This window comes from Larimichthys crocea, chromosome VII (assembly GCF_000972845.2).
Source record: "Larimichthys crocea isolate SSNF chromosome VII, L_crocea_2.0, whole genome shotgun sequence".
NCBI lineage: Eukaryota > Metazoa > Chordata > Actinopteri > Sciaenidae > Larimichthys > Larimichthys crocea.
This window is the reverse complement of record NC_040017.1, coordinates 21,496,959-21,511,232: the sequence shown is the minus strand read 5'-3', so window position 1 is coordinate 21,511,232 and position 14,274 is coordinate 21,496,959. Positions and strand designations below refer to the sequence as shown.

Sequence of the window (14,274 nt, the reverse complement as noted above, 5' to 3'; positions counted from 1 at the left end):
CGTGTCATTTAAAACGTTTCTCGCGTCTATCTGTACCACAGCGCATGTGTCAGTCACTGATGAGAGCTCAGATTGCTGCTGCTGCTGCCGCTGCTGCCCACATCGAATCTACGTCAGGTACAGTATTTTTTTTTTTCTCCCATCAACTCAAGGTGTTTTTTCTTTGGGAGTTTGACAAGTATCAGCAGCTCAGGATGAAGTGAACAGGTTCAAATCCAGCAAATGTATTCAGCACGTTGAACAGGCGGAGTGAAGATGACAACATATACAAGTTTATAAATTCTACTGTCATCGTCTCCGGGCAGGACAGGACTACAAAGTGAAGCCACGTGTTTTGTTGTTTTCTTTTTTTTTTTTGATCAAGTGACAACAGCACGGCACCTTTTTAAACATTGATATCTTTTTATTAAGACAAGTACTCTTCAGATTTTTTTTTTTCTTTTGTAAAAATGTCGGTGTGAACCAATACAAAATATGCATGGTCATATGAGAAACATCCTCTTCACTACACAAAAGGAAAAAAAAATGTCACCTGGGTACAGAGAGAAATTTAAGATTCAACAACAAAAACGACCATATCAGGGGGGAAATAAAACTACCAAACCCCCCTTCTCTCTCTCTGTCTCTCTCTCTCTCCATCCCACCCCAGGCTTTAAACATGAGTTCCATCCAAATATCCAAGACATGTTACAGATCATTCATAAAACTTGTCATGTCACAGTAAATACACCATCGTTTCATCTATGGAAAATGTATGCATGAATCGACTGAATGCAAACAGATGCCTGATTGACTGTCTGTGGTCACATCCTATAATTACTAAACAACCGATACTGTATAAGCAAAGTGTTACAGTGGAGGAAGAAGAAGAAGAAGAAGAAGAAGAAGAAGAAGTTTCATGAACATCATCGTGATTTTGTTGACACTGACTGTACATAATTTTTGTCTGCTTAACAAATCTAGTTTTCTTTCTTTGTGAACTAGGTCTATGCAAAATAATATTTAACATTTACTGTAACAGTGCACCATATTAAGAACACATAAACATGTACAAATGAGAAAAAACATGTACATCTTGTGATTTCTTCACTTCTTGAATAGCTGTGGTACTACAGTATATACTTGGGGCCTTAAAATTTGCATTCTACCTGAGATGCAAAAAAAACACAACTATTAACACTCATGAACCTGAGAGAGTGAAAACAAACATACTAAATATCAAGGATTTCAAACAGATCAAAAACTGGATCGTGATGCTTCTGACAATCTTTTATATACGTTTCCCCTCGATTAAAAGCAGCAGTCACTTTCTAACCATTGAAGACAAATATCAAACCTGTAAAAATGTACTTTCATTGTAGCTTATCGTAGCTTTTAGTACTGTGTTCCTCTCTGATGTTACTACTGAGCCTTGTCGTTGAAGATATCCAAATAAATAATAAATGAAGTGAAGCAGAGAAAAAAAACAATTATGACCAAATTTAAAATTGTTTTGCGATCACTAATTAAGACAATAAATACTACATCCTGGCATGTGACATTCTAGTCAGTGGAAGCTGCCACACCATCCTCATGAAACAAAGAAATACTTTGTATTATTTTATTCCAACATCAAAATCATTGCAGCTTTTTTTTTTCTTTTTAAATCGTGATGCAAGTTTATGGTGCGTGAACAGACAACGTGCATCAGTATTGGCCCTGTAAGTTAAAAAGGACAGAAATATACAAGATATACTGTAAGAGTGTACATGAGGATACTGTACGATACTAACCATATGCCTCAAAATCAAAGAAGGCACTAAATTAAGTCCTTCAGTCTTTTCCCTAATAATGATAAGTATCAAGAGGTGGGTTTAAGGCAGTGGTTATCCTTTTTCATAATACATTTACAGTTTTTTTTTTCTTATTCAGGCAATACAATGAAATCACTCACTAATTACCAAACAGGTTTTTACTCTTCTAGCCGTGACAGAGTGAGAGGCATGAAGCATGCATGGTGTGCACACTGCGTCTCTGTCTGTGAGCGTAGAGTTTTCTGATTTGTGTTGGTGCAAAAAAAAAATCAAAAATTTAAAAAAAAGATATAAATAAATAAGTTTGTAACAGTAGACGGCTCCTCTGTGAAAGTTTGAGGCTGCAGGAAGAAATGATCTTTCCCCAAACCAAGTCTAAAAGCTCTACGCAAATCTTTGATAACTTGTGAGGCCGAGAGCCCTTACAAGTTATCAAAGACAGCCCAAAGGTAAAACGTCTTTACAGACAGCGAGGAAATATAACTGATTCATGTTTGCAGTGATTGAATGTCTTTTCACTCGTGTATGGGCAAGGCCAAGAAATAATGTGTGTGTAGCAAGGGATTCTAAGCCAGGAAATAAGCAGTGAAAGTGTATTTTTCACTTGTATTCACACGGACATACCTTGATACCTTATACATAGTTTGCCATTCAATGTTAACATTCTCTCTCTCTTCCCTTTAACAAAGTGGAATTAAATAAAAAGATAAAAACCTTGGAAAGAAAAATAAACCAATGTCCTTGTAACATTTCCAGTTAAATGGTCAATGTCCTGTATTATCAGACTGAAAAAAAAAAAAATCTATTATTGAGAGACGGGCACTTTGCGCAGTGGACTTTCAGCCTTTGCTGTATACAAGTAATATTCACTGTATATGCACACTCGGATAATTATTATATTTGGTCCAGTGTTGACCATGTGGGTGGTATGAATATGTGAAGAATTTCATGTTTAAATCATAAGCACACACAGCAGGCTGTACCAATACTTAACAAATAATACATTTTAATAATATTTTATAACCATTGCAGCAGGACCGGTTGCTCCTTTAGGTATATACTCAAAGTCTGACCCTAAAACCAACAGAGTAGAACTTTTTCTAGCTCTGTAATTATTAGAGCAACGTTTTCTGCCATGTTTCTGGTCCATCCACTCGTGTGGATGATATTAAAAAAAAAAGATTTTTGACGAAAATAGTAACTAAAATCACTCTGAATACAGACAATGTTTGTAAAGGGAGTAGTCTGACATGTCGGGGAGTACAGATGTTTGCTTTCTTGTTGAGAATTAAATGAGAAGATCAATACCACTCTCATGTCTGCATGTTAAACATAAAGCTACAGCCAGGAGATGGTTTTTATCTAACGTTGGCCAAGAAAGTGAAAAAGTGTATTTCCTAAAATGTCACACTATTCTCATATTCTCGACAGAGACTTCAACTTTATATCATGGCACATTACAGCTGTCAGGATGTCTTAGACTGGACTCCACAATACCCTAATCAAATACTAAATTGACCTCACATCTACTAATCGTCAGAAGGACCAGTTGTAATGCAGTTTGGGGTGAAATGGTACTTAACGGCACTCCTACTATACTTTACTTTCAGGAACAAATACATTCTATGATGAGCAGGATTACTCACAACTGTTACATTAGTAATCAACACAGTGAACCTGACCTTGAAGGGGGTGAGTGAAATCTGCGCTGAAATATGTTGAAACCAATCAGACCTGCATGTATTGATGACTTTACTGGGGTACTGTTGGACTTTGACCCAGCAGGAGGAAGTGTGTTGACGCTTGTGTTCCAGTTAATGAACTCTGGAGATTGCTAAGAAGAAAAGTGTGGATGAGCTGGCTCCTCAGATCTGGGTACATGAGCTAAAAGCTAGCTGCAGCACACAAAAGACAAACACCACCAGGCCCATTTAATCTCCTCCGAAAGCCAAAAGCAACAAAGGATCAGGCGGAGTATATGTAAAAATAAAAAATTAAAATCCAATCCAACAAGCATGTGAAGGGGGAAAAAAACAACAAAAGAAATAGAACAAGGCACAAAATTGTCTGTAAAATAATTGAACTGTACAGAATAGGCCCCAACAGTCCAGGAAGGGTCGGATAGGAGACTCAGCAACGCCTCTTCTTACCACTTGGCCATGCCAGTCCTACTTTCATCTCTTCCTCTTTAAATCTCGCCCTCCCCGCCCTCAAGCCTTCTCGTAACCAATCAGAGTTAGACATAATGCTCCTACAGCACCACTATCATCACCACCACCACCACCACCACCATCAGCATCCCCACCCGTCTCTCCTGGCCTGTCCAGTTTAGATATAGTACTCCTTCTTCTCGTCTGTGTTGTTGTGTCCCCCCTCGGCGTTGATGATGGCCGTGTCGGCGTCGGCCGCGTCGTCCGCCCCTTTGGCTTCATGTGTGAAGTAAGTTCCTGCAAAAGCGTGCAGACAAATTAGCCACACACCTCCTCCTCCTCCTCCTCCTCCTCTTCACCCTCTCATGCACTTCAATCCCATTGCAATCCACTTGCAACAAAAAAACACAAACAAAAAAAAACCCACTCGAACTCTAAGATGTGTTCATGATCAAGTATGATTGCAGCGCCGGTGCTTTACCTTTGTGTCTGGCAAAGTATCGACCAAGAACAATGAGTGCACAGAGGATGGCAAACATCACCACGGCAACCACTCCTCCAATGACAGCATGGTCAATTTTCTGCGGTGCCCCCTCGCCGGCTCTGGAGTCTGAAAAACAGGACAATAACAATAAATAATTTCATGATCAGTAAACCCTCTCAGCCAGTCACAGAGCTAATACCTTCAAACAGACGTGCACCACACTGGAAGCTTTTGGCCATTAAATCATTAGGCTGCCAAAATAAACTAGATTGGTTTGTTTTTCCTCAAAAGCATTTCACGATGACCCAACCGCAGAGAAAACACTTGAAAAGGCTGCTGAGAAAAATGCCAGCTTATGCTGTTCACCAATAAAAATGAGACGATACCATGGCACAAGGTGGTCCATGGAGGATGGTAAATGGTTCACAATTTGGAACTGAAACATCCCACAAACAGGCTATTAAACCACGTAGCTCTTACTTACTGACGAATCCTGCAAACTACTGCCAATAAACGCTCTGTATGTTTTATAATACCCAGAATTAGGCTTTTTAAAACTAAAGTAAAATGTTTAATTTATTCACTAATTTCCTCTCCAGCTTTATGGACATGCCATTGTCCATGAAACGACTCAAATTCAGGACCCATTAAGTCGACTAGAATCTGTTCTCATGTTACATTGAAAGCAATTTTGGGAAATAGGCATATTGCCTTTTTTTCCAAGAGGTGTATGAGAACATCACCAACACTCTTGTGTCTGTTAGATTAGTTTCACATACAGACAGGAAGCAGTGGTAAACACCTTCCCTGTCTCTCACTATTAGCACCTCTAAAGTGCACTACTTAACACATATGACCTGGTTCATGTAAGAAAAGAAACGAGTGTAAGAATGACACGTTGTGATTTTACAGGGATTATGTGGCAGACTGTTTCTTAACCAGGCTCAGTGATTTCCTTGTTTGCTGTCTTTGTGCTAAGCTAATGTGAGCTGTCGTGTTAAATTTACCGTACAAACACGAGAGGTATTTACTCTATCGTGTAACACTTGGCAAGAAAATGAATTTGCCAAAATATTGAAATATTCCTTTTCATATCTATCACTTGAACGTGTTTTAATATGAAGTCTGATGTCTTTCTAAGTTATAAAACATACATTTGTGATGTCGAGACTGTTGAACCCGGCTCGTTATGTGAACGTTTTCAACGCTTCATATAGCTGAAATGGCTGCCTGAACCCCATTGAGTGAGCGATGTTGAAAAATGTTTTAAGACAGTTATTTCACCGTGAAACAGTAGACACTGTCTGCAATTCCACCGAGAGTTCACACACTGTAAAATACATTGTGATTTAAGAGGCCATTTCTGGAAGTTATAGAGCTCAATCATCAGAAATAGACACAAGTCTGGAGATAAATTGGCGCCCGGTGTCCCCATGCAAGAAATACTCGGCTGCCTCAGGTGTCAGAGAGTATCACTGTCTAGCATTTAGCCAGATTTATCCGTCCACCACAGGAGAACAAGGCAAAATTCGAAGCCTTTAAATTTCCAGTCTCAGAATAGTTCAGAGGCGTTTATCAATAGTCTATATCTGTGCACATTTGGACTGATGGAGGAGTGGCAGGCGAGGGAATGGCTGCACTGTTCTTTGCTGCATGAGAGAGCAGCTCAATTTTCCATCAATCTCACTAGTCATGCTCTGAACTTGAATGATTTTGATAAAAGTCGAGTGGAGAGTGCAGAATTTCTCAACGCTCTGAGGGCGTAATAAGTCAAGTCGAGGGGGTCCAAGGCGTGTGACACGTTCACATCTCAACCTTAAAGCAACACCTCAGCCTAGGTTGTGTTCGGTTAGCGGAGAGGACATCTTGGAAGATGAGCCGCATAGATACTAATTAATGAGAAAAAGTTTCGTTTCAGTTGAGCGCCCTCTTAAAAATGAACTGGTCTTTCACTGGAGCAAGGCGCTCTTGTGCGTCGGTGTGGTGTGAAGCATGGCTGTGAAAAAAATAGCGCAGTTTGTTTACTGTATCGGGGATGTCAGACAGCACAGCTCATTCCCCAGAGGAGTGGGAACGGCCCATGCTCCATGCTAATGAACATTCACCCATTAAATGGCCTGTGCATAGTCCTGTCTCCTACCTCACCTCCCACACCTTCCTGCCCTCACCTTGCTCCCCGCTGTCTGCCGCTTGACACATCCACAGGGAAACATGCAGGCCGCCTCTGCACAGCGAGGGAGAGTTTTATTTAACAGGTCGAAAAAATTCGCCCAGGGTGAGAGTCGAGGCTCTATCACAAAAATGTCAAAGGGAGACTGAAAATCCCATAACACCTACAGTATCAACAGTTATGGTTGGTTGCATATCATGTTGCTTACATTATGTACACCGCTGAACACTACTTTTCTGTTTGTCGGTTTGCGTATTTATTACAGGGGGAGGCCACAAACACATGATCTCATGTTCAATAGATATTACTCTGCTCATTTTCATCCCTTTTGTGGCGTTGCTGCAGCTTGCGTTATAGTCTAAGGAGATTATGAGATGTGTTACATAATTCGATGCAATGCAAAGGTTTAAAGCGCACTGTAAGATGATTTAAACATAAAGGTCACCAGTCATGAGCTGTGCAAACAGTTGCATAATGCACCCCGGAGAGCTGAAACAAGATTTTCTTAAGTATTATAATAACTCCTGACGATGTCATTAGGATTATCTCAGCTTTACAACAACATAACAATAAATCAGCTTCACCAGCTGGATGTAAAGAAGTAGAACGATGAGCAGGAGGAGATGCCATTGGTTGCGTTATATGATAATCCAGTGTTTTAGACCGATATTAGGGACTAAAAGTCAGGATTTATAAGCCTCTAATGCTTCAATCTTTACATTTTTTAAAACTATATCATTTGACTAAACTTCTATACCTGTCACATGATAACAACAGCCCCATCTCCATGACAACAGAGCAAATTCCACGTGCTGAAGATGGCCATGAGGTGTCAAAAAAGCTTCCCAGTAAACGTTTTAATAAATTTCTTCATTGTTTTTCTGTTATATAAGCTGCATTTATATGGTTCTTTCTTGTCTAAAGGGCTGCAGAAATTGCCGTTCATTAACCCATTCAAACGCACGCACCTCAGTGTCATGGACAGGAGGACAACCCTGCGATTATTGGACGACTTACTTTGCCCAGTGAGCTATAGCCGCCCCTAAATCTGTCACCTGTGAGTCCCTCAACTTTATGGACCATAAATTGCTGAAGTGTCTCTTTTATATTCCTGCGAGACATCATTTTGCTCACAAGGCGGACAAAATAACGTCTGACGATAAGATCACAGCACAAACTTTAGGTTCCTCATCTCCATGGCCTGCCATGATTTTCTAACTGCCTTTTTGTTATTTTGTCCATTTGGCAGTCCAGAAGCGCTGATCTGTATCTGATATCGTAGATTAGTTTGTCATTCAGTGCACTAAGACACCCAGGATCAGGAGCGTGATCCCCCCTCAGGTCGTCCATGTTCAATATATATGCATTCATAATACTACAAGGTGCTTGGAATGGAAAAAACCCTCCAAATGACAGACAGTGTTATTACAGCAGCCTTTGTGGCCCCACACTTGAAATAAGTAGGATTTGATTATGTCTGTAATGTGGCTGGTGTCCATACCCGCCAGCTCGTCTGGGGGAGTGGTGACATGCCCACACCGGCGTCCTGACAGGATGTGCACAGCCGTGGGGATTTATGGGGGAATAAAGAGGATTTGCGACTGATGCCTGTGTCTGTGCGGCGGCGAAATCTGCTCCCGCTGAACTCCACACAGTGCCACACGCTTTACAGTCGCACCTTTTTGTACTGGAATGACAAATTGGCCGCACTGGTCAGCAGCAGAGCATCTGTCAGCGTGGCGATCAGAGCCGTGAGCTTGTCACCAGGCTGATTACATGGAATATAATTTCAGTTTCCCTATTTCTTTTTGTCTTTTAATAGTTTTCTACTCACATAAGGAGGCATATCACACGTGCATTCATGCCCACACACACACAAACACATTACAATTTATAGATGTAATTACATGGATATAATTGAAACAATGACTCTTGCAATGATGGAGCAAAGCGCTCAATAGTACTCAGCAGTAACCCTTTCCTGGACACTGGCAGGACAATGGGGCACTGCTGCAGACTTTAACCTCAATAGTCATTTTGCAGCATTGAACCGCTAACATCCGTGGCTTTTGTATTTGTTGTCGTTTGAAAAGGAAGTGAACGTAATGAGATGAGCACACATGGCCAATCTCCTCCAAATCATTTTTTTTGTACTGCTGCTGTAGCACACCATCAACAGAGCACAATATAGTCCTCAGTTGAATTCCAATGCCACCGCTTGGCCGCTAAATAGATTCCCTGACTGCTTTGTAATAACCCAAACAATTTGATTTGAAGATGTACAAATACAGCTGTGACATTTAACAGAGGTGCTGAAATGCAAGTGAAGGTCTGGCTACAACTAATAAAATGGCAAATGAATGGGAATGGTAACAGTGGACTTGAACTCCTCAATGGCAGTTTATTGTGTCTTTTGCAATTGGCAAAATTCTCCATACAAAAGCCTGTTGCACCCCAATCTTCCCCATTAACGCACCCCTCCCCCCCACAGAGCAGAGATCAAGGCAAGAGAAAAAGGTTGAGAAAATAATAGAAATCACGATTCTCTTCCCAAGGTAGCCCGGAGTAACGTGGCACAAAAGTACACCTCATCTGCCGAAAATGAGGACACAGTGTGAGTTCACTGGCACATAACATTCAATCTCCAAACCCATAATGTGCTAAGTAGAGCTCTCATAATCATTTACAACGGCTCCATGAAAAGAACAATATTACTGCAATGAAACACTCTTTTAACTTCGGGGTGGGCTGGCATTACTAAACTATCTATTCCCTGGAGACCAATTAAAATGGACCATTACAATATTTTCTTTCTTTAATAACTGTTTAAAAGGAAAGAGAAAAAAAACCCACAGGTCAGAAAAATAAAAAAAAAACATAATCTTAACTGGGAATCCGAGTAAACAAATGTGAGGAAAAAACTAATTAGCATATCTAAATGATTCTTCAATATTTCCGATGAAATACTTCAAAGAGAAATGATACATGCGAGAGTTAAAAGCGCTGGTAAATGTTTAATAGATAATCATGTTGAATACTAAATCCATTCTCAGCAGTATTTGTTGAAGTCAATGGTGTACGTGTAGTTAAAGCTTCAATCCCAAGACTCAAACAGCAGTGGAAACTTGCCAACATGTACCAGCGCAGAGGGAGGAAACGGCAAACAAAACACGTATGAAAACCTGCCAGAAATGGATCCCTAAAACACAATCAGGTGCCAAAAAAAAAAAGATTCAATGTGTTTATCAGGACAGAGGGAATACCCTGAAGTCATGTATGTACTCTGTGCACAGCATGTTAAAGCTATCTACAAATCCCTGACAGCTTAGCCAAGCAAGCAAAAGAAAACTATATTATTGTTATCAGGTCTAAAGGGTGCAGTATAGAGATCAGACTCAGGTTCATGTATAGTGTAATGTTTGCTCGCAAAGCTCTTACTGGCAGTTAATTTACTGCTTGTAGTATCCATAAACAAGAAGGCCCCTTTAACTCATCACACCCCGCAGCCTCTGTAATGTATGCTTCCTGAGTTTTTATGCCGCTTTAGACCGTTCAGCAGAGGTCCAACTGTAGCATGCTAAACAACAATTTACCCTGGTCTGCAGATCTGCAGAAACATAGGGCCTTTTTAATCAAGCCTACAACATAAGTCCTTGTTCCGTGTCTTTCCGCTGGCTCCTCTCGACAAGCTGGGGGAGAGAGAGGAGGGGGGGGGGGGTGTTACTGAAGGCTTAGCCAGGATATGATGTCCCTGCCTTGGATCATCTCTGAGCATCTGACGAGCTGAAGCATTATCGCCACAGACTCCCTTTATTCCTTCAGAGCCGGGGATTCTGGGTAAATTCTAGCCTCTCCCCAAAAGAAATACAACTGCTGACATAGTGCAGAGTATTGTCCATCTTCAGCACGATATTCTGCTTTACAGTGAAATATATATACGATTCATACTACTGTGTTTTGCGTGACATGTCCAAATTTGGATTTGGATCAGTGAGAACGCGTCTCTGCACGTCTCTGCCGACTTTGTCTTGATATAAGGCGTCAAACGAAAAGATTTAAACACAGTCTGAACATTTTCAAACCCATGAAAGAAGTGTTCCTACGAAAGGGTGACTCACTGCACACACATACACACTCTTCATCTTTTTGAGTGTCTCAAAGATCTGACAATATGAACTCTAGTGAAACTTTTCTCAACATGAAACGGCACAGAAGACAAACAACTGTGCCACTCTGCACTTTAACGTGACATTTGCTCCCCTCGCTGCACAAAAAAAAAAACCCAACATATTTAGACTTTGAACTGAGACTTCAGTTTTCAAGGCAATAGATGGATAAATAAATCAAATAAACAGAAAGAAGAAAATCTAGGATGTTAAATCATAACATTTTGGAAATCAAATCCAATTTTGGCATCTATTATGAAGCATAAAAGCAGCAGGGAGTAGGTTAACATGATGCAGAAATCCCCTTGCATGTTCCCTTTTATACTACAGAGAAAAAAAATCATGGACTGCTGAATGAATGACAGCAACTTGAAAGCTTAGTCATTCAGTAAGTTCATCCAAGTCATAAGCAGACTATAAAATACTCAGATGTAGGTGGAGGTATTAAAATACAGCACAAAGCATGACATTTAAAAGACACAATATATAATCCAGGTATAAAAAAAGGGGACATTCAAAACACATCTTCAAACACAGCAACTAAATCTACTGTGTGTTTATTTTATTGGATCCTTATTGGCATTAGCAGATACTAATCGTTCCAAGGTCCACACAGTTAAATGTCCAAATAAAGCATTAATACAATAGTCTAAGGTCCAAACAAAAGAAAAAGAAATTGCTAAAACAAAGCAACTGATCCTAATACAGGAATGTCAATAAATAATGAATAATGTCAATAAATGGGACGAGGAGACGTGTGCATGTATATTACGTGATTATTCATGATTTCCCGGCTTATATCTCTGTGTGTGAGCCAACTTTAATGAGCATCTGACACACAAAATCAAGATTTTTTCTAAATCTATGTCTGTGATGATAACTGAAATGTAAGCGCCCCAAAATGGCCTGGTTGGACTTTTAAAATCAGGATCATATACAGTAGTAGTCCAGTGGTCGATGATTACAACAGCAAATCGCAGCTGGTGCCGCCAGTGGCAGTGCCAATTCACACGTATAATGAATGAATAAGAAATCGTGCTGTATACTTCCTTATTCGTGCGTGGAAAATGCTATACTGTGCTGTTATGCTGATTAAGGTAGTGCAAAGCAATCTACCGCAAGCCAGCTTACCATTGCCCCTGTGACAGGGTATTTAGAAGAGTAGTGAACTGCAAGAAAGCTCAATTACATCCTCCCAGCATGTACTGCATAAATCACCGTAAATCCTCTTTCAAGCCTGTCTTTCGGAAATTACTGGAATGTTTCAGCAGAAAACACGGTGACGGCTGCATCAGTGCAACTCTGACGAGAAGTGCTCGGAGGCAAAAATGCAGAGTAATGCACACTTCTGCAAAACAACCCCCTGTTTTGACTGAGCCACACCCAGACACAGAGCTGAAGAGAGGCTGTATCCATGCAGCATGGTCACTGGCATGCTGCTGATAACTTTATTTAAGAGTGAGACAGAGAGACGGAGAGAGAGAGGGAGAAAGCAGGTTTGAAGTTGAAGTTTCAGACATGAGGAAGTAATTTAAAACATGCAATGGAGAGGAGCTCTGTCATAGTGACAGGAGACCTCACAAATTACAGTCAGTGCCATTTATATGACCCTGTTTTGAATAAATAAACACACAACTATTGAAAAGCCGATTGTTTGATCCGATAAATGTATAAACGAATGATATCTGAAAGCTGCCACATTAGAATATTGGAGCTTTTGATGCAGTCTAACCACTGAGTTTCAAACCTATTATGCTTATATTGCCTCTCCACATTTTTATGATGGTATGAATTGCAGAAACGGGGCAAAATTGCCATATCGCTAAAGCAGCTATTGATAAACTGATCTATTCTTTAAGGATAGTTTTTTTTTTTTTTGTATTGAAATGTCACATTCTGGCATATCCAAATGTCAGCTCCCAAGGTTGCCTTGCCATCTGTCTAGCCTTAGTGATGCTTTTGAAATAATAGCAATCTTTTTTTTTTATTATTATTATTTGAAAAAAAAAAAAAAGCTTAATATTGTAATAAATTTGCGAAACAGTGCTAAATCAAAGTACAAAATAAAAGATGCCAAAAGGTTGCTGTGCTATAAACACCTCAAATGAACTGCCTTTCATTCATTTCATGTCTTGGAGAAAATAGTTATTGACTTTTTTTTTTGTTGCTTTTTTCGGCCTTGCAAGAGACGAAATGTGACTGGCATTTGTAGGGGAGATGTAAAGGGCATTATAATATGATGGATGGGCCGTTTGAGATATAGCTGCAGATGCTGATAAGATAGCAGAACAGCAAAGCAGAGTCTCTACGTATTCTCAGATCAAACATGTGACCTGAAAGGACTATGACAGGTGTCTCTGACAGCCGCGTGCTGCCTGTCCTCAATGTCACCTATCAGCAGCACTATCAGATTAAAACTGCCCATCCATGGCTTCCTTTAGCCTGATGTACAAGCCCTCTTCCCCGATTACCTGATCACACTTGCATGCAAACTCTCTCTCTCACACACACACACATGATTGCTGAGAGGGACAGTAGTGGGGGCATACAGTACCTTGCGTGTTGACTGGGTTGGTGGTGGGTGTGGGGATAGTAGTGGGAGCATCTAGATGAAAAGAGTAAAAAAAAAAAAAAAATAAAGAACATGTATAAGAAATAAAGGAAGACAAGAGTAAAGAAATAGACAAAAGTCATTGAAGATGAGAAGCTGTGCTCTAAAAAAAAATCATAGCATGCACATGTTTCTAGCTCAGAGGGGCTAACATGCTCACAATGACAATGCCAACATGCTGATGTCAATCAGGTATGTTTACCATTGTCACCGTGCTAATGCAGTGTGTTAGCTGACAGGTATTAAGTCATAAACCAAAGCATTGAACAAAGATTTGTTTTGACCTGATGGTGGCGCTACATCCTGAGAGGGGACATGAATGTGTGTAACAAACTTCATCGAGATACTGAATTCAATAAAGTCATAGTGGCGCTAAAGTCATTAGGGTTCATCCCCTGGGGACCATGAACCTCTGTAGAAAACTGCGCTAATCCATGATTTAAAATGAGTGAAAACTTTGACCTGCTGGTGGTACTAGAGGTGAAGTCGAGGGGTCAATCCTCAAGTGGTTGGGTTTCCTCCTCTGGGCAACATTTATACACCGTATGTACCAAATATCAAGGCTATCCATCCAATGATTTTCACAAAAAAAAATCAACCTTAAGCTCTGGTGCTAACAGGTGTCCTCTGTGAACCTTTAATGTCTGTACAACACTTCACGGCCGTCCATTCAACAGTTACTTCAGTCAGGATCGGAGTTGAGTTGTGTTGTGTTGTTGACAGACTGACCTACCTACAGACATGACAGACAGAGCCACGCCCGTTAGCACGACTAAAAAAAAGCTGGGGCTGCATTATGTTACATCATAGGAAGCTATTGTATTTCATTATCTAATTAACTGTGAATAATAATGTCTGGCAATCATGGAAAGGTATTGCTATTTTCCACAGTCTCGCTCA

The 14,274-nt window shown here is 40.3% G+C and overlaps 1 protein-coding gene across 3 annotated transcripts in view; it reads right to left on the bottom strand.

Annotated features, from left to right (window-relative positions):
• Positions 1-382: 382 nt before the first annotated feature.
• The window catches only part of cadm1b (cell adhesion molecule 1b), a 137,946-nt gene continuing 124,054 nt past the window's right edge, over positions 383-14,274 (bottom strand). For 2 of the 3 annotated variants that reach the window (XM_019266355.2, XM_019266356.2), the window contains 3 exons: positions 13,318-13,368; positions 4,425-4,553; positions 383-4,240 (listed from right to left, as the gene is read on the bottom strand). In XM_019266355.2, coding sequence (XP_019121900.1) covers positions 4,122-4,240; positions 4,425-4,553; positions 13,318-13,368 — 299 coding nt within the window. In that variant the 3' untranslated portion in view covers positions 383-4,121. The remainder of the gene's footprint in view (positions 4,241-4,424; positions 4,554-13,317; positions 13,369-14,274) is intronic. The other variant, XM_019266357.2, reaches the window with a different exon arrangement.